Source organism: Erpetoichthys calabaricus, chromosome 16 (genome assembly GCF_900747795.2).
Source record: "Erpetoichthys calabaricus chromosome 16, fErpCal1.3, whole genome shotgun sequence".
NCBI classification, from domain to species: Eukaryota; Metazoa; Chordata; class Cladistia; order Polypteriformes; family Polypteridae; genus Erpetoichthys; species Erpetoichthys calabaricus.
This window is the reverse complement of record NC_041409.2, coordinates 95,590,413-95,611,112: the sequence shown is the minus strand read 5'-3', so window position 1 is coordinate 95,611,112 and position 20,700 is coordinate 95,590,413. Positions and strand designations below refer to the sequence as shown.

The 20,700-nt window shown below is 40.1% G+C and overlaps 2 protein-coding genes across 2 annotated transcripts in view; both read left to right on the top strand.

Moving 5' to 3' along the window:
* The window catches only part of LOC114642592 (immunoglobulin superfamily member 1-like), a 253,600-nt gene that overhangs the window by 72,857 nt on the left and 160,043 nt on the right, over window positions 1-20,700 (top strand). The window lies entirely within an intron of this gene.
* LOC127526052 (Fc receptor-like A) lies at window positions 48-19,686 on the top strand. The gene is made up of 4 exons (XM_051920047.1): window positions 48-418; window positions 4,534-4,569; window positions 9,673-9,936; window positions 19,249-19,686. Exons 1-4 carry the CDS (start codon window positions 388-390, stop codon window positions 19,533-19,535), a joined length of 618 nt encoding a protein of 205 aa, XP_051776007.1. The 5' UTR covers window positions 48-387; the 3' UTR covers window positions 19,536-19,686.

The window sequence follows — 20,700 nt, the reverse complement described above, 5'->3', positions numbered from 1 at the left end:
ATATTGCCTATGCAGTCGTGAGTGACCACCGGTTAAGACATACAGGATGAGCCAGTCCTGGGCATGATGCCAGTCAATCACAGGGCACACTCAGGTACATTTACCCTGTTTGGTCCAATTTGAAGTCACCCATTAACCTAAAACACACGCAAGGATGTGGGAGAAAAAACGTGACTTGAGCAGGAGGAAGCAGCACGACCCACTGTGCCACCATGAAATTTACAGTATTTTAAAACACTGAAAACTAGAAGTATAAAAAAAGGTGGCATCACTGAGATGTTTTAACACATTCAAAGGAGTCATTTCCTGTAAACTTACAGACTGCAACTGACTGCTGATGTTGTTCATTTTTATCATCTGTGGTGCTCACTTGAGGACAAGTGCAGGATGCAGACCTTTGAATTTTGCCTCCTGATTTGTAAGTATGGGTCTCATTTTTAACTGCATGTTTTGATATTTTTTTTATCAATTTCAGATACTGGAAATTTGTATTTATTTTTAAAATGGACTTGATAATAAAAATACATTCTCAGTTGCAAAAAGAAAATTCAGTGCACTTGCTTATATTTGAGGTGTGGGGTATTACAGAAAGTTGGTGTGAGAGACATGGAGGAACATTGTAGGGACTCGCTGGCGCTCTGGTAAGGATTCCAATAAAGCAGCAGGGCATTTGTCCAACTGGTGGAGTGATGTTCTGCATGTCACCATTTTAGACAAGCAGTGTAGAACAAAAATGAGCTGTGTGCAATATGTAGTAATACAGGAAATATCTGAGGTGTGGGGTATGAGAGCAAGTTAGTGTGAGAGACATGGAGGAACATTGTAGGGACTCACTGGCACTCCAGTAAAGCAGTAGAAAGATTTTCCAACTGGTCGATTGAAGTTCTACAACAAACATGGCACCATTTTAGGAAACTAGTGCAGAAAAAAAATAACTATGTGCAAAAACATAGTAATGTGCAGAAAATAAGGGCAATATTAATATTAATATTAATAATGTGTATAAAAGAGAAATGTGCTCAAGTAAACTCCATGGAGTGGGTTAGCCGTCAGACGCATACAGTAAGTGGCACACTGCTATTATCCCAGATCTACGGGGACCAAGATTGATTTCTGGCAAACTTCAATTGGATTTTCAAAGTAAGTTAAGGTGAATTCCTAAGATTAGCCTTAGGGAAATGGTCAAAATCAAGTCAAGTCTGATCAATTGCAGGAAATATGTGTTCCCTTTATAGAAATATTCGTATTTTTCATATTTTCATGCTGGGTCAGCTTATCACAAATACATTAGTTTGGTATTAAGAGTTAGAGAAATGGGGTGCAACTGTTGGGCTGACATATTCAACAGATTATTTTTTGTAATAAATATTATATTTTTGTTTTATACGTTTTATATGTTAGAAATGTCTTTATCTGTCTCATTTGGGGCCATACAGTGATAGAAAACACAGCAGCGCACACGTAGTCTCACACAAACTGATTTATCCATGAGCCGACCTTCATCATAAACTGCTCTCCTGTTTGCTGAGTTGACTCTTGAGATACCAGAACTTTGGTCGTTTACTCATCCAAGTTTAAGGTCAAGTTCAACATTATTGTCCTGTCCATGCAGTGTAATTAAATCCTAACTTGTGCGTCTCATACAGACTGGTGACAGCAGCACAATATCAACAGCAGACAGTGAATACAATGTCATGCATTAGAAACACTTTTAAACAACATACTGTATGTACAGTTGAAGGAATACACATCACATCAGCTCAGGTAGTTGTCAGGGCAGGCAGCCCTTGAGTAACTTTATGACTAAACAATAAAAACTGTCCCTGACCATACTGGTGCAAGTGTTGATGGTTCAGAATGGAGGGGGGAGGACTTTGCAGGATGGCAGAAATCTTTAATAACACTTAGCTTTTCTGTGGTAGTGTGTGTTACTTACTGTATATCCTGTTCAGAAAGAAGTTGCATGGCTATGAAATTAAAAACTGACTTCATTACCCTCTGTATTGCCCTGTGGCACTGGGCTGAAAGGCTGCACTCCATTCTACATCTGTAGAAGGTGATAACAACAGATGGAGATATCCATTGGTCTGAGAAAGTAAAGGAACTGGTGAGACTTCTAGATATGTTGTGCCAATTTCAGGGTTTAGTTTATAGTGAATCTCAGACATTTTAAACTACAATATCTCTCCAGAGCATTCTCCCTAATCTTAGACATCCTCTCTGAAGTCAATGAACAACTGCTTGATTGTCTGGACATTAATGGAAAAACGGCTGCCATTAGGAAGGTATCTTCTCAGTAAGATGTTTCATCACTACTGGTGATCAGGCCTCTAACATTAATGCTGTCAGTAAATCAAATGATGGAGCTGGAGCTGTGGCTGGACACACCATCATATCTGAACTTGTGGAGCAGCAGGTGTCACAGCACATTACTCTGTGAGGTGACAGTGGTCAGGATCAGCTAATGCACACATGCCAAGTTCTCATAGTCAGGAGTCCAAGATCTTGTTGTAGACAGAAATAAAATCTAGAATTTTGGTGATCCAGATTGATGGTGTGTTTTGTTTATGGTAGAGTAATTTTACTCTCCTTTCCCCTTTTGTATTATTAACATGTAGCCTTTGTCAGAATGCCTCAAATCTCCCAGTCTTACCACTGTTTATAAGGTATTGTACCATATAACTTCTCCCCACCTTCCCTTCTACATCTATAACCTCAGGCAATTAGGTATAGTAAAAGACAAGCAGGAGTTAAGTGACACTTTAAATAATGTATTATTGATAATATTCATAAATAATAACAGTATGCAAAGTACATTTGAATATTGGCAACCATACAACGTGATGAATGGTGATGTGTAGTTTCAGGAGGCACACAGACTTGTTAGTTACTTAAAATGTCTCTAGTTAAGGCATCATTTTGTGGTCAGCTTTGTTCAGAACAGGCTGCATGCCTGTCTCAATATGACTGCCGAGCTGTGTCCTTCATTGTGTCGTCCTTTTCAGTTCATGGTGTGAGATGGTCATTCATCAGTTTGGTAAGAGAGAGAGAGTGAGAGCTGGGTAAAGCAAGCAAATTTATAGGTTTTCTGTCCAACCCCTATAGCCAATAGGGCGTCATGGTAATTAAAAGCTTTTGATACAAGCCAATTCCAAACAGCAGAATTCAGACCAATAGGGGAATATAACATCTTCACACCTGCCACCCAAACCATATGTTAAGGTAAACCTTGGCAGTTAGGCAGCCTGGCTTTGTGTGGGGTTTGAGAGAGAGGCTTTAGCAAAGAAACACGTTGAGGCACTTACCCCAAACTTTCTCGTTAAATCAAAGAGACCCATTCCTAAAATGGGGGGGGGGGATAAACATAAATGCTTCTCACTAATGTAACACAAATATTACATTGCTTTGCCTATGTTACAAATAAAGACAAAAAAATATTTATCAACTTGTATGCAAAATTTCACATCACAACATGGTGCAACATGGCTAAAAGTTGAGCTGTGGTCTGTGAAGAGGACTCTGGCACTGCATGTTTTAATAGTCATTTACATGATGCAACAGAGCAGCTCACAGTCACAGCAGGAGAACGAACTTGAGATGTGACACGACTCTCTGTGGCTTCTTCAGAGCAGCAGTGCTGGAGTGATTCAAGGAAAATACAATCGGTAGATGCATAGGTTAAAAGAGATTATAATCTACTGCTAAACTTCTAAAATATTTGCTGTATAATGCAATTGGAGAAAAAAACATACAAAAGTAATCAAAAGTAATACAAATGTTAAATGATGGCATAGCCAAAGCCTGCTTCGTTGTTGTAACAATAGTCTCTAACTCAAAGGTCATAGTTGGATTGTCTGTTCAGCTGAGAAAGTTAAACATAAAAATACAAATAAAGTTTTGTTTCATTTTGATATTCAAGCTCATACTTTTTATATTAATCATTAAACAAGATCATTATGTATTATTGTGAGTGTGGAATATACTGATTACAAAATATAAATGTAAATGCACTGAATCACAAGCCTGTGTGGGCTGTTCTAAAAAATTATCCTTTATGTACAAATATCCCATCTATCTATCTATCTATCTATCTATCTATCTATCTATCTATCTATCTATCTATCTATCTATCTATCTATCTATCTATCATTGAAGCCTAATCAATGATCAGTAATCAAAGTCAGGGAGAAAACAGTATCTATCTATCTATCTATCTATCTATCTATCTATCTATCTATCTATCTATCTATCTATCTATCTATCTATCTATCTATCTATCTATCTATCTATCTATCTATCTATCTATCTATCTATCTATTTGTGTTTTTATTGTTTGCTTTTTTAGTGAATTCTCTTTCTTGTTTTCTTGTTCTATCTTCACTCCCACCAGACCCCCTTCTGTTTTATGAATTATATTAACTCAACACAAACTTATTCCCCTCTCATATGACATTTCAGACCTGATACATAAAGTGTCAAGCTGATCTCTTCCTTTTTTCTCTTCTTCTTACATCTTTTTTTCATTTTTTTCAGGTCTGATTGCAGTGATGCCTTCAGTCCATAATGCAGGTAAGTTAACTGGTTTTCCATTCTGCAGTTTGACTTCCACATTCAGTCTACGTCTCACACTCGTCTCTGCTCAGCTGTTCTTTGATTCTCCTCCAGTGTTTGCAAGTTCTTATCGTGTTCTCTCCAGTTCTTCTCTGACTTCATCAGTACACCGTTATGTCTCACTCTTCATTTGCTTTTCTAATTTTGCTTTTCTGTTCCACAACAGTTGCATGCTGATTGTTTCAGTCTCTGTAATCAATAAAGTTCATTATTCTGATTTTTGTTCCTTTACTTCACTCATATTGGCTGACATTTGTGGAATTTTAAATTAATGATATTATTAGCACACACTTTGCTCCATCACAAAGTGTTTATAATGTCACAAATGACTCGTTATATCAAATGGCTGGCATCCCTGACTCCCTGTTATTTTAAGAATACAAAAAAGAGGAGAAAACAAAACTAATTTTATGTTAGGCGCCTGTATGAAGTGAATGACTTGTTTTTTCCGATTTTGGTTTCCATCATTTCAGGTTGTGTTGCTCATTTTTATTAACTTTGGCCTGACTTCTGTTTTATTTCCTGTGCACATCTTGTAAAGCTGCATCTCTTTAGGTTCTCTGGCAGCGGTCTGGTTAAGTGACTCGGCTGAAAGCTTAGCTATTTTTCTTTATTTTCTTGCTTTTGTCAGACTATCCATCAAGCTTATTTGTTTGGGTTCTCTTGAACACAGCAGGCCATCAGCCACTTTGTTACATTTGTCTGTGAAGCCAACTCATTCCCATCTATGGTGGCTGCAATTCCTCCTTCCATTTCTTATGCACACAGTCTGATGACCGGCAGCCAACAAGTAGCTGCTACACAATGTGTGCCTCCATGACTGACCAGCCCTTAGCCCTCAGTGTGTCTTTCAGTCCTCAGAAATCTCCTGGCATGTGGCTGAAGTTTCTGCAGGCAGCCTTTGTAAAGTTTTGAACCGTTTTATTGTGAAGAATTCTGAGTTTTGACATCTACTGCTCTTCACCTTTCATCAAGATCTTGTCCACACTAACGAGGATAAAGTAGAAAATTCATACTTTTTAATTTGTTTTGGCTTTGATTATCACGTATAAAGCATTCCACTGGCTAGAGCATCTGACTTGTAATTTGTGAGTTCAGGGATCAAATCCCATTCCAGTCTTTGCAGTTTGCACATTTTCTTGGGGTCTCTGTGTTCTTTCTCAGGGTGGTCAGGTTTTCTCTCGTTTCAAACTTGTATGACTGAATACGGACTGAGTCGGAGCAAGTCCTGCAGTGTGCTGCTGATCTGAGCAATGCTGATTTAGCCTTACATGTCATGCTGAACTTATTAAGTATAGTGGACCAGTAAAAGAGTCCTAATAACTGCAGTAACTTAAAAATTGAATAAAAAAGAAACTTCTGACTTAGCAGTCACAGTTGCAGTGAGACATTATACAGGCCTACAGCTGTTGGTATAAAGAAGCTCCATCGTGTTTCTTGACACACTGTCTGCTGAATGATTCATTGGCTGAAAGTCCTCAGTGTTGGTGTGTCACAAAGAGGATGTGCAGCATTGTTCACAACGACACTCAATGTTGTCTTTATTCTCTGCTCCTCTACTGCTACCTGGGGTTCCAGAGTGCGTCTCGTAACTAAGCCTGACTTTTAGTTAGTTTGTTAATTCTTTGGGCCTCTCCTGAAGTGACATTACTAGCCCAGCAGACCACAGTACAGAAAATTGCACTAGCCATTACCAGAACTGTAGAAGATGGTAGCCATTACCAGAACTGTTCAAGATGAAGATGTAGAAGAGGAGGTCACGGCCCACATTAAGGGAAGGGCCTGCTCTGCTCGTTCTTCTCCTGTTCCTCTGTGTTCTGAGACGAGTCCCAGCCATCAGTGATGTCAGGAATACTTAGTGCAAAAATGGCGTATTCGTGAACAGTCAATGTGAGCTTAGACAGGAGCATCATGCCTCACTTAATCTGATAATTACGTGATCCCATCTATCCATTTTCAACTACTTTAATTCAGTTCTGTCAGTATCAGATGTAAGTCATTACACTAACCTGGACAGGGTGCCAGTCCTTTAGAGGACATTCACTTACAACAGACCTGTTTAGGTTTGACAGTCAAACTAACACAGTCAGCTTCAGGGAGAAGGGAAAAAATAAAATACCCAGTGAAGAAGGAACAGAGATACTTGGAGAACATGCATACACCGTACTGACAGCGACTGGGTTCAAATTCAAATCCAGTCTTCCAGCACTCACTACTACAACATAAATGCTGTTTAAGTGAATGTATTTTAATAAAAAAAAAAGAAAAATAATAATTTAACAGTGTTTTACAGTAAATTTCATCATATGACAGATGGGGTGTTGGACTCCAGGCCTGGAGGGCCGCAGTGGCTGCAGGTTTTCATTCCAGCCATCTTCTTAATTACTGATCAGTTCATGCCTCTAATTAATTTCTTTTGCCTTAGTTTTAATTAACTCAGGCCCCTTAGTTGTTTCTTTTTTCTTCATTAGTGGCCAAACAATAATGAGACATAAAACAAGCTGCCACATGACTAGCTCAACTGTGCCCATCACACAATATCTGGAAATAAAGAAAGGTGAAGGTCTCAGTAAGGCTGATCTGCTCAGGTCACCAAAACATTTTGACAGTGTTCTTAGAAAAAGCAGAAAAATCAAAAGTTTTGGAAATGTTTGCTGTAGCAGAATGAGAGCAGCAACAAGCTGTGGAATTAAGGAATGGGTTTAATAAACAGTGAGAATCGGCTTCTCTCTTAGAAAGCGAAACTGGTGGGAATTTGAAGCCCCAGTTTAGCTGGTCATCTGTTGGTTCATTTCATGTCTCATTCCTGTTTGGCTGCCATTTAATGATGAATCAAATCAACTCAGAGGGCCAAATCATAAAAACAGGGCTATTGAAATGGAGGGGAAAGGAGTTAATTAGCAGAGAAAACTGATTAAGAAAAGGGTTAGAATGAAAACCTGTAGCCACAGCAGCCCACCAGGCCTGGATTATACAATGCCATCTTTGTTACGAAAGCTATAATCCAAACAGATTATGTGATTTCTCTGGTTCACAAAATGAGTATTTGGTGTGGCACTGAACCTGTAGCCTTGAGGGGTCTAGACCACCTCCTCAGCCTCCATCCATCCATCCATTTTCTAACCATCTTGTCCAGTTCGTGCCACCGGCTGTAAGGCAAACAAGGCACCAGCCCATCACAGGTTACATTCACACACACGTTTTCTCAACTACAGAGCTGTTTTAGATTTGTCAACATACCAAACCTCTTTAGAATGTGGAGGGGAAGTTGGAGTACCTGAAATAACACAACTCACAGGCACCAAGTAAACATGGCAACTGCACACAGACAGCGACCAGGAGCAGAAGTCGTAGTCTGGTCTGTACAGAGATGAGGCAGTAGCACTAAGCACTTTACCGCCATGCCACCCTTATGGAAAAGAATGACATGACCAGCAAATAAATACAAAATATGTCAGAGGATGACCCTGAGGGTCTTAAACTGGTCACGTTTCCCTTCTTGTTTTCTTTGCTTGTTCTTTCTTGGTGACAGCCGCAGTGTTTTGAATTCTGTCAACTAGCCTATGGACTTCCATTTAATTATAATAATAATAATAATAATTCATTTTATTTATAAGGCACTTTAAATTTGTAGTAAATCTCAAAGTGCTACATAAAAAAATTTTAAAAAGACACAGCCAGATAAAAACAAAGATAAAACAATAATTAGAGCAATTTTGTTAATATGCTTTCCTAAATAGAAAAGTCTTTAACTGTTTTTTAAAACAATCTGCTGTGTTCTCAGCTTCTCTGGTAGGGCATTCCAGAGCCGTGGAGCAGCAACTGCAAAGGCTCGGTCACCCATTGTATGAAGTTCGGTCACAGGGGGGCGAAGGCGGTGGGTATTTGCAAGACGAAGGTTTCTTGTAGTGGATTGAAATATAAAAAGTTCCTTAAGATATTGTGGAGCATTTCCATGGATACACTGATGAGTGAGAAAACAAAGTCTGTATTCAATACGGAGGTGAATAAGGAGCCAATGAAGTGACTGAAGGATTGGTGAAATATGGTCATTTTTCCGCACCCTCATTAGGATCCTTGCAGCACTATTTTGGATTTGTTGGATCTTTTGAAGGCTCTTGCTGGGGATCCCAATGAGGAGAGCATTAAAATAGTCCGGCCTGTAGGAGACAAAGGCATGAACCATCTTTTCAGCATCACAGAGGGAAAGGCAGGGATGGAGTTTGGCTATGTTTCCGAGATGAAGGAATGCAATTTTACAGAGGTGATGGACATGTGTTTCAAATGACAAATGGGAGTTTAATTTGACACCCAAATTAGTAACAGAAGGGGGGAAAGTAATGGTATGACCAGAAAAGGAAATCCAATTTACGGAGGAACTAAGTTGATGGTGGGTACCAATTCAAAGAGCTTCAGTTTTGGTGCTATTCAGCTTAAGAAAGTTCTCGGACATACAAGCCTCAATCTCATCCACGCAGGAGGAAAGAGTTGATGGAGGTGTAAGAGAAGTTGAATCCAGTCTCACATAGAGCTGCGTAAAATCGGCATAGCAAAGGAATGAAACTCTATGCCCGTGGATGACGTGACCCAGGGGTAGCATATAGATATTAAAAAGGGTTGGCCCAAAGACTGATCCTTGTGGGACCCCACAAGTGACAGTGTGGGTACGAGATTTATCATCCCCCAGGGCCACAAACTCAGCCCTATCTATAAGATAGGACTCGAACCACTCCAAAGGAATGCCAGAAAGTCCAATTATAGAGTGAAGATGATGGAGGAGAACATCATGATCTACCGTATCAAATGCAGCGGTGAGATCCAGAAGGATAAAGATTTACTGACATTTACTGAACTGTTCAATAATTCACGTTGAAATGATAGTTGGGTTGTGAAATAATTCATGGTAGTGGTTGGTTTGAAAGCTACCTTATACTCAACAATATAGAAATTTAAAAATGTATTAAAGAATTACATCATTCTGTTATCAGCGTAAATGCAGCAGGGGTGTCGTCTCAGTCAGCTCTGTTTAAGTCTGTAATTCTGATTTCTTCTTCCCTGCAGAAAAGCCAAAGGTGAAGATAAGTAGTGGAGAAAAGCCGGTGTATGTTGGTGACACAGTGACCGTGGAATGCAGCCATGAAAGCGACAGGAGTGACTCTACAGGCTGGAGATATTGGTGGTACAGAAATGGGGGTCACCCATCACAAGGCCAGAAGACTGAAAAAGTCACAGTGGATCAGCCTGGCAGCATTACATACCAGTGTGGTGTTAAAAACGATCACTACACATCCCCATACAGTGATCATGTTACACTGACTGTTCTGGGTAAGTACGTGAATACAGACAGATGAGAATTAAGCAGCAGTCACTCTCTGTCTACTACAGATGGGTCAGTAGAGAGGCCACCTTAAAATATGGCTACTCTGTGGCTTCACATGATGGAAGTTTATCTCACTGAAAGGCTGATAGATTCTTTTAATTCATTTTGTTCAGAAAACAACTGTAAAGTCACATACCTCCCACTTGTATCTTTGACTTTCTCTAAGTTGACACGGCAAAGACACCAACAAGAAACTGAGCAGAAACTTCAACCCATTACTGAATTTATTAACAAGTTCATGGTAATAATCAGCTCAATTTCACTTTTTTGTGGTCACTTGTGTTTCAATTTATGAGGCTCAGTTCTCTGAATGCCATTTACATTGAACTGCGGTTCAGCTTCTTTAGCAGGTTCAGTGATTCTGCTTTAGTGTCTCTATGAGGTCTACAAAAAATGTGAAGATTCTCCCACAAAGCACACAGGAAGCTTTCATTTTATATTCTCTTTATCATTTGTGACAACTCTAGAGGGTGTAGCAGCCACTCAACCTGACACAGACGAACGCAGGGAGGCACACTTAGAAAAACACACTGGTTTTATTTTCTTTTTCTTCATTCATGGGTAACATCTTCTCCATTCCCACAAATACACAGCACAGTCCCAAGCGCAAAAACAGCACACTTTAAACACAATATTCTCTTTCTTTTCTCTTTCTCCTCCACTCCTCCTTGGCATGCTTTGTCTCCCTCATCCTGGCTCGTCGTGTACTGTCCACTGGCCCTTATATAAGGCACCCAGAAATGCATCAAGTGCTTGTTGCCCCATTTCCGACAGCACTTCCGGGTCTGATGGAAGAACTGCCCACACGGGCTCAGGAACTGTTGCAGCGCCCCCTGGCGGTGCCCCCGGATCTCAACAGGGCTGTATCCAACTTCATCTCCCATAAAGCCCTGCGGGAGTCCGAGGCACCGCTGCCACTCAGGAGGGCTGCCATCTAGCATTCCGAGGAAGGTAATGCTCTGTTCACACTTGTTCCCCTGGTCCTTCCAAGAAAGAGGCGTCCCGGCCGGGCAAGGGCCCTGGCCATCAACGACACACTCTAATGCTGTCTTTCGGATGTAATTTCTGTTTTGAAAATTTTTTTTCATACCAGACACAATGTCACACACAGCTGGAGACACAGAACAGTAATGTGACAATAACATTCATTATGGTGATGGACACCAGAGCAGCTGACCATCTGAGGCTCACAGCTGAATAAATCCACTCTGGTGGACGTTCAGTTAGGACTGAGACAGGAATGTGAAAGTGTCTACTAAATCACTGGACACTCTGAACCTGACTCCTATAAAACATTGATGGAGAGTCACCTGGTAGTATAAAGAAATGGAGCCAAACACACCTGAAACCAGGTGGAATCTGGACTGGGCCCACTTCTTCTTGGCTGTGTCAGGTCCACAAGTGGCTTGTCAGGTTTCACTGGGACTGTGTCTTCTTAATAACCCTAAAAGAACGTAGATAGATAGATAGATAGATAGATAGATAGATAGATAGATAGATAGATAGATAGATAGATAGATAGATAGATAGATAGATAGATAGATAGATAGATAGATAGATAGGGGAGTGCTGCCGGAAGTTTGTCATCGTGCACCTGGAGCACATCCGGGGCAAGATAAAAGTGGCCGCCTCACTCCACTCAGAGAGCCAAAGGCAGGTGGAAGAGGACGGAGCTTGCGAGGAGTGGGAAAGGCACTATATGAAAGATAGATGGACAGACTGAATTTTTAAAGTGTCCTTAAAAAGTAGACCCACTCCAGTGCCTTCTTGACCACAGTGATTTGAATTTAAGAGGGTATATGTCATCACAAAGTGTCCTGACCGACAATAAGTTCTTATGTTTTCTTGGTATTGAGTAACACGTTGTTTCCTGAGCACCATACTGCCAGTTTGTAGACTTCTTCATCCCCATTTGAGATCAGCCCTACCACTGCTATATAATTTTCAGATTTAATAATTGCATGTACGGGTACGCAGTCTTATGTGTACAAAGCTGAAAGGAGAGAATGTAGCACACAGTCTTGTGGGACTCCAGTGCTGAGTATCAGGCTTGAACAGAGGTGTTGTCCTAACCTGACTGCTTGTGAGCGGCTGGTCATAAAGTCCACATGCATGCTGAGTGGCTGAGACCGAGGAAGAGCAATTTGGTGATCAGCCTGTTGGTCAGTTTTTGCAGCAATGTGAACAGTGCTTAGGGGCCTAATGTCTTGCTTCTCCTTGCTCTCAATCGCAATTGTTTTTCCTTGTCACACAGCTACAGTGTCACCACACTGAAGCATCATGTGACCAAATTCACCAAGCATACCATGTGCGGTTTGGTTGTATAGTACCATTTCATGCATCAGCTTCATCACTTTGAGGACCAGTTCCCATTCTCAACACTATAGTTCAATTCAAGTAATGGTTCCATTTCAGTTTGTTTTAAAATTGCCTTTGCAGTTTTCGTTTGCCATTGTGCTTTTAGTTGGAGCCTCCGTCCCACTCAGGAATACTGATGCGATACCACAGAGTGGCAAAAGGCATAGAAATATTTATGATTCTTTTGCAGCATGGTGTTATTTCATCCACTAGAAGGCAGCAGAATACCGTCTTGAGTGATTTTCAGGCTTACAAGTGTAAAGACGATACACATCACCCTGAGACTGTCTCGTACTTCACCGTAATTGCATGGGATTCTGGGTCAACAGTCTTATGAAGGGATTTTTTAGGTTAAACTTCACTTCTTTTGAAGAATATATTTACCAAATTTCGAAACAGCCCATTCACTGGGAGCTGAAATACTTTATGTGGACAGACAGACCAGACAATGTCAGTAAGTACTTCTCATTTTATATCCATCCATCCATCCATTTTCCAACCCGATGAATCCAAACACAGGGTCACGGGGGTCTGCTGGAGCCAATCCCAGCCAACACAGGGCACCAGACAGGGAACCAATCCTGGGCAGGGTGCCAACCCACCACAGCCATTTTATATCAACCCATCAAAAAAAAACAAAAAACGATAGTTGCTTAATCAGAATCAGAATTTGCTTTATTGGCCAGATACACTAATGTGTACTAGGAAATTGTCTTTATAGTATTGGTGCAGCATACAACACAGAATACAAAAGATAAATAGGAAAATATAAAATACAAAATGATAAAATATGAGGCAGCATGCAAGGGCAATGCAAAAAACATATTATTATTACAAGACAACAAACCAAAGTGTTGGGGTCTGTTGTCAAGTTGTTAAAAAGTTCCTTTATCATTTGGCACTGTAAAGATGAAGAATTACAGGAGTAGCAGTGGGCACTAGGCCGATACTCAACTCCAGACAAGACATTATTGTACAGCAGGCCGCACTGAGGCACAGGCCTTAAATCATGTATCATTTTAGAGAGCATATTTATTTTTCTTAAACACATTTTGGATTATTTTTAAATATTTCCCATTTGCAAATATATTAAGAACAAGGTGAAGTTATATGTGATTCAAAAGATTTTTATACTTAAACACAGGATAATTCCAATTAAAATTAATACTCAATAGAAACTTTCACTGCAAAGATCATCACAAGATGCATTAGAAGTAGAAGTGATTTCAATACAACAGAGCACATAAATGTTGTTTTGTTGTGGAATGGACAGATGATGACCCCATCCTCACCTTAGGTCTTTCTGTGCAGACCTGAGTGTCTTAAACCTTTGATTATTTCTCTTTTCGGTCACACCAGCCTGTTTCCGATATCAGGTGGACCTGACTCTGGATATGGCGACAGACCCTGTCAGTGCTCACTCACTCATCACCACAACTGGCTGCTCTAAAGTTGCCAGTTGACTAGACCTGCACACATGATAGCTTTTCCACTTTTTAACATTTTGTTAAAGTATTATTTATAACATTTGCCCACTGAATGATGCAAATGTCCCCTTAGCTCAGATGTTCTTCTTGGCTTTTAGCTGTAGTCGTGCTTACATTTAACAAGTTAGACACTGTCTGCATGGCGTAACATTCTGGTGCATTCGGCATGAACTGATATGAAAGTTGAAGCATTTCACATTTTTTATTTGCTTTATCCAAGAGTCAATTATTACATTTTTGTTTAATAAATAGTTTTGTACAAATGAGTCAAATTCAAAAATAATTGTGATAATTGAAACAATTCCATATTTTATTAGACGTCATTAAACGTGAGCTTTTTAACGGCACTTTACGATGAAATTAAAAACAGAGAACAAAGAGACTTGTGGTGGCTCAATGGCTTTCATACTCAACCTACTGCAGTTCAAGTGATGTGACAATGGGATCAACTGACATGTGTTAGTGGTGGAGGGTCTGTGACTGATTGTTGTTCAGTTTTGTTAAACATTTTTGAAAATATACCCAACAGAGCAGAATCCAATAATTAGAAATTGAAAAATAATTTTTAATACAAAATGATCAACACTCACAAAATATCAGTATCAATATTAACCTATGAAAGGAGAAAATGAACTGAAATAACTTCCTAATGTTCCTATTAATATTAGTTAATAAACAATAATTTGTTAAAATTATATAAATAATTAAGAGCTTGGAAAGGAACTGTTTTATTATATAACAGGTTTATTAAAGGCACACAATGGGCAAGAAGATCAGGGGTTTGTCACAACGGTTCGTGGATATCTGGGACTGAAAATCCAGGGGCTGGGAGCCCAAAATCAGGGAACTTAGCCACCTCCCGACACCACAGTCCATTTTTTACCAGCCCTATGCACTAGTCCAGTGTTATTAATTAATCAAAGCACAGTTTAGTTGCAGGTTGATAACGTTGGTTCTTTACAGTAATAATTTGCAGATAATATTGTTCAAGTCTTCAGTTCAGTCTTAGGTTTGTTTAAATAACCGATTTCCCCTTCCAATTATTTCCAGAGAAGTGACTTTTTTTGATTTAGTTAATTTATCTGGCGCACCAGGAGAGGGAGCTATTATCCAAGGTGCCTGCGCTCTGCCCAGCATTACATTTACTTGCATTGGACATCCGAGTTGCTGTTAGATGAGTAAAAGAGACAAATATACACAACATACAAGTTCAATCAACCTGCTCTCAAGGTAGAACTGAAGAAGTAAACTCATTCCTAGCTGAAGTCATACGGGACGTTTTTCCTCTTTTAGATGATTGAGTTTGCAAATTCACCAAGGGAGATACTGAAATATTAGAGCTTTGTACAGCACGAGCTGTTCGAGACACCTGAGTGAAAACTGAACTGTCTTTGAAGAGTGAGTGTGCCAAATCTCAATGGGGGGCTGAGTTGTTTTATGTCAACAGACAGACAGACAGAGAGACAGACATGGCCTTTCACAATAGGTGCTTCGTACATTATGAGAACACACCTATAAAGCACTTTGTTGTCCAGTTCATAGTAAGAGCTAAAAAATGTATACGTGTGTGTGCTAAATACAAGTATGCAAGCTAAGTATATAAGTCTGCATAATATTTAATGTTACCTATATATTGTGAAAGATGCCTGGACACAGACAGACACCAACACAGCCAGATGTCCAAAACACACACGCTTTTTATTTTCAGCTCTCTCCTTAACAGTCCTTTGCACTTCACACACCGAGCACAAATCAGCACAAATATAATTCACAGTCCTCACTCCTCCACTCAGAAGCTCTGTCCTCTGCCTCCCAACTCCGGCTTCCCGAATGGAGTGAGGTGGCCCCTTTTATAATACACCCGGGTGTGCTCCAGGTGCTCCCTGATGACCTTCCTGCGGCACTTCCCGGTGTGGCGGAAGTGCTGCATACCATGGCTTCTTAACCATCCAGGCACCCTCTGGTGGTGGCCATGGGTCCCCACAATGTTGAGCTTCTAAGATCTGTTCCCGTGGCCCCAACACCCACCAGAGTTGCTGCTCTCCCGTGTTCTAGGGGAGGTACTGCTCCTCTCCAGGTCCTTCCATCCTCCAGGCGTCCCAACTGGGCATGATACCCAGTCGTCCCCCACAATATATATATAACATTCAACATCTGTCTGTATGTCTGTCCGCTTTTCATGATAGAACTACTTAACAGATTTAGATTGCATTCTTTTCTTTAATTTGCTTGAACATTCCAGTTGATTTTGCGAATTCTCTCATCACGCTAAGTATCATAGTTCGTTTGCGGCAAATCTGAGAGAGATGCAAAGGGCTGAGGGAAAGGGGGGCGGGGCCTTCCTCATTCATGCACCAGCCTCCGTTTGAGTCGGTCTACGTCTCGCCATGTGTTGAAGCGCACCCTGCCTCCGCTTAGGTAGCGATACATGTTTGTTCAACAGACATTATTGTCTAGAGATTGTTAAGGAGTAACGTTTGATGTTTTTGAGAGAGAGATCAGAGCTACGTGTGTTTTAGAGGGTAGCTGCTAATTGCCAGAGATATCACAGACATGTGCTTTTCTCCCCACACGGGGGACACTCTCCCGTCAGAGCTGAATACGATCAAATACAGTGCCAACGTTTCACATGGAGCATACCAACCTTCCGCTTGGCCAGAATTACATTTTCTTTTATTTTTGTATTGATTTTTAAAGTTTGTCCTGTTTCACTACTACATGTGCTGGAGCCGCTCATTTGCATAATGGAGTGCCAGTTCATTCTGTTGGTGTTTCGTCAGGCTGATACAACTTGTCAGTGCCATTCCATAGCCATCTCCTTGAAGTGTCCATTTCCAACAGCTTGCAACAAAATACTAACTTTTCAAAATGGCAGAGTGGTCTTCATTTCCTCAACAGTCATGCAGTTAGTGAGAAAGACATATCGGGGGTCTTGAGCACTTGGTTGTCAGGTGGTGCAGCAGGGATGTTGAATGCTGTGTTGTCAGTAAATGTAGCGTGCCCTCAGTATGTGTAATCCCCTGTATATCCGGTTTGTATTTAACTGTTTTCTTGTTACTTGAACTTTGACTTTTTCATGTTAACTCAGCCTTTCTCTGAATTTTAGTTTCTAACACAACAACCCACAAAACAAAATTATTAACCACCATCTTCATGGCAACTTGCTTTGAACGACTGGTAATCACTCACATCAAAGCCTCCAACACAGCTGATCTAGACCAACACCAGTTTGCCTATCGGTCAAACAGATCAGCTGAGGACACCATCTGTGTGGCTCTACATGCTGCCCTCTCGCACCTGGAAAAGTCCAACACCTATGTTAGGATGCTCTTCATTGACTACAGCTCTGTATTTAATACCATCATACCTAACCAGCTGATCCAAAAACTCTATGCACTAGGACTTGCTCCGTCCATATGCAACTGGTTACTGGATTTTCTCACCAACCGCCCCCCAGTCTGTCAGGACGGGCAAACACACATCCTCCACCCTAACCCTGAGCACTGGTGTGCCGCAAGAATGTATACTAAGTCCCCTTCTCTATGCACTCTTCACCCATGACTGTCAACCCATCCACCAATCAAACATTATTGTTAAATTTGCGGATGATACAACTGTCATCAGGCTTGTAACAGACAACAGTGAAGCTGCATATAGGGAAGAGTTTCAGAATTTGAAAGAATAGTGCAACACCAACAACCTGGTCTTAAATACCAAAAAGACCAAAGAAGTTATCCTGGACTTTAGGACCACTAAAAAGACCAATCACAGTCCGATAACAATCAATGCAGATGCTGTGGAGAGAGTTTCCAGTTTTACGTTTCTAAGAGTCCCCATCTCAGAGGACCTGTCCTGGGCTGACAACAACTTGGCTATAATAGGCAAAGCACAACAACGCCTCTATTTTCTCAGGAAGCTAAGGAGAGCTGACCTCCCCCAGAAGCTGCTGGTTAATTTCTATAGATGCACTATAGACAGCATTTTAACTAACTGCATGATGGCCTGCAGGTACAACAGCTGCACCAAGGCTGCTAAAGAAACCCTGCAGCGGGTCGTAAAAACAGCAGAGGCCATTATTGGGACTGAACTGCCATCACTCGAACTCTCGTATAAGACTGGCTGTGTGAGAAGGGCCAGAAACATTCTCAAGGACAAAACTCATCCTGGAAACTCTTTGTTTGAGCTCCTCCTGTCAGGCAGACGCGTCCGGTCAATCCGCGTACGCACAAACAGACTAAAAAAGAGCTTTTTCCCATCTGCCATAAACTTTCTGAACTCTGAATCTCCTCAGTCTGAGATCATTTTTAATTGAACATGTGCAATAAGCTATATTGGTAATGTGCAATATACTAATGTAATACAATATAGAATATCCATCCATCCATTATCCAACCCGCTGAATCCAAACACAGGGTCACAGGGGTCTGCTGGAGCCAATCCCAGCCAACACAGGGCACAAGGCAGGAAACAATCCTGGGCAGGGTGCCAACCCACCGCAGCAATATAGAATATGGAATGTACTATTCATTAACAGGTGCAATAACAATTTATGCTGCTGTACTTTGAGCAATAATAATTTGCTCTGGTTACTTGATCACTAAACACTGTATATGACATATTTGGAATTATTTGACTTTTCTTTAAATGCACTTTGGGGCTGTCACAAAAAGTCATTTCGTTGTGTTACACAATGACAATAAAGTGCTTGAACTTGAACTTGTATTTCATAATAGGCCATTTCCATTTATTATTTTATAAATAAATGAAGGCAGCAAGCAAGAAAATGTTTATTCATCCATTTCTTCATTCATTCATTTTCTGCTCTCCACTTCTCCAGTCCACAGCAGCAGGAAGTGTAAACCTGTGTTAGAATATCAGCTATAAGATGGAGAAAGTGACACAGGAACACAGTCTGACCTGGGAAGGAAAACCATACAAATACAAAATAAAAGAAGAAAGGAAAAAACATGGAAGCTTCACACAGAGAAGGCACATTAGCTATAACTTGAAGCATAGGCCAAGTCTAGCAGTTCTTCTCAAACCAACATATCATTTAAATTCAGAACATTTCAAAATATTTCAAAGGCAGCTTGTGGATCACACCCTGACATGCACAATGGGGGATACCAAACCCACCATGAGTGTTTATGTCATGGAGTGTATAGAAGCCAGGAATTGTCATTAAGGCCTTGTTATATTTATAACCATTTTAACAAGTCAGAATTTTTTAATGGCATTTCTTAAATAAAAAGTACAGCAAACTGTTGAGTCATGACATGTACAGCATTTCATTTGTTTTATGTCATAATATGATTGTCCAGACTCATCTTTTTATTCTTACACATACAGTTTTCGTAGCTGACTTTGTCACAGATTCAGTGTTTTGTGTTTAAATTCTTTTTGCCCCCACAGAGCTCCCTAGTCAGCCAATCCTGAGAGTCCTGCCCAGTACATCAGTGTGGAAAGGGGACACTGTGACCCTCAGGTGTCTGTCTAAGAGTGGACTGACAGGGACAAAAGTGACATACACATTCCAGAAAGGACAGAAATCTGAGATTAAAAAAACTCCACAGAATGAGCACAAAATCAATTTAGCTAAACAGAACCATACTGGAAGTTATTGGTGTGAGGTGGAGGAAGGGAAGAAGAAGGACAAGAAAAAAAGTGATGAAGTGCAGTTAACTGTGAAAGGTAAGTGAAGAAGTCTACTCCACAGGTCCTTGTCTCTCTTTGTCTCTTCTTTGATGACATTTCCTTCTCTGTCTAATGACGCCATAACTTCTCTTAAGATACCCAACAGTTTGCATTGATAGAATTAAGGAGTCTGAGCAGCACCACACACTCAATGTCCAGTTCTCACCTAATGTTTCATTTTTTAAATGAATTGTGAGACATGACAAAAGACAACATGGACCTAACAGTGAGAGTCAGTTATTACAATGTGAATCTTTGGAGATATAAGGAGATATCAGAGAAACGTTAAGAATATCAGGGACTTTTCTTCATTCCGGTTTCATTAAGGATGTTGAATTTTCTTTTCCTATTCTAATTTCTTTATCCTTTCTGGTATTATTTCTTTATACCAGATTGTCATTTTTAATTTTCTCCAGATGTACAGTATATATCTTTCTGCACTCTATGTAGTTTAATTATTAGCCATGTTCAAACTCCTTGGAAGCTCTTTGTTTTTTTTTAAGCTTAGTAAAATTAATAGAAGACTATGCATTTTTTAAATGAATTTGTTCAGTTTTCATGATTCCCCCTTGTTCAAATTTGAGGTTTACTTTTTATACTATATCATGAACACCCCCCTCCCTTTTCTCCATCTTGTATTATGTGTTGTAGTATTGCTTGTGTTTTATGAAAAGTAGTGTCGTTTTTGCTCTTTGTTCCCAGTTGGAGAGGTGCTCATAATTTCGATGTAATTATTTTACAATGACAATAAAGGCTTTCAATTCAATTCAACTCAAAATGCATTTCCAGATTACTCTAGTAGAGGATGCTGTACTTTACAGTGATCACTGCATACCTTATACACACACACACACTCTAAGATCCTTTAAATATTTCTTGTTGGTATTAACCTGAAGACTTCATTTCTGTGAGGATGACTAGTGAAACCTAAAGACAGAAATACTAACGTGTCCTTAGTGTCCTGAGGAACAATGAACCACTTAAGAAAAGCAAAAATAAATAAATAAATAAACAAATAATAACATTTCTGATTTTTAGGATTTTGCACTGGTACCTCTGTTTACCTGGCCCTGAAAGTTCAATGCTGACAGTTTTACACTAAGACAGCACAAGATCTATTTTTATCGTAATGTTCTCCATTTCATTTTCTTGTTCTCTGCTCTTGTCAGC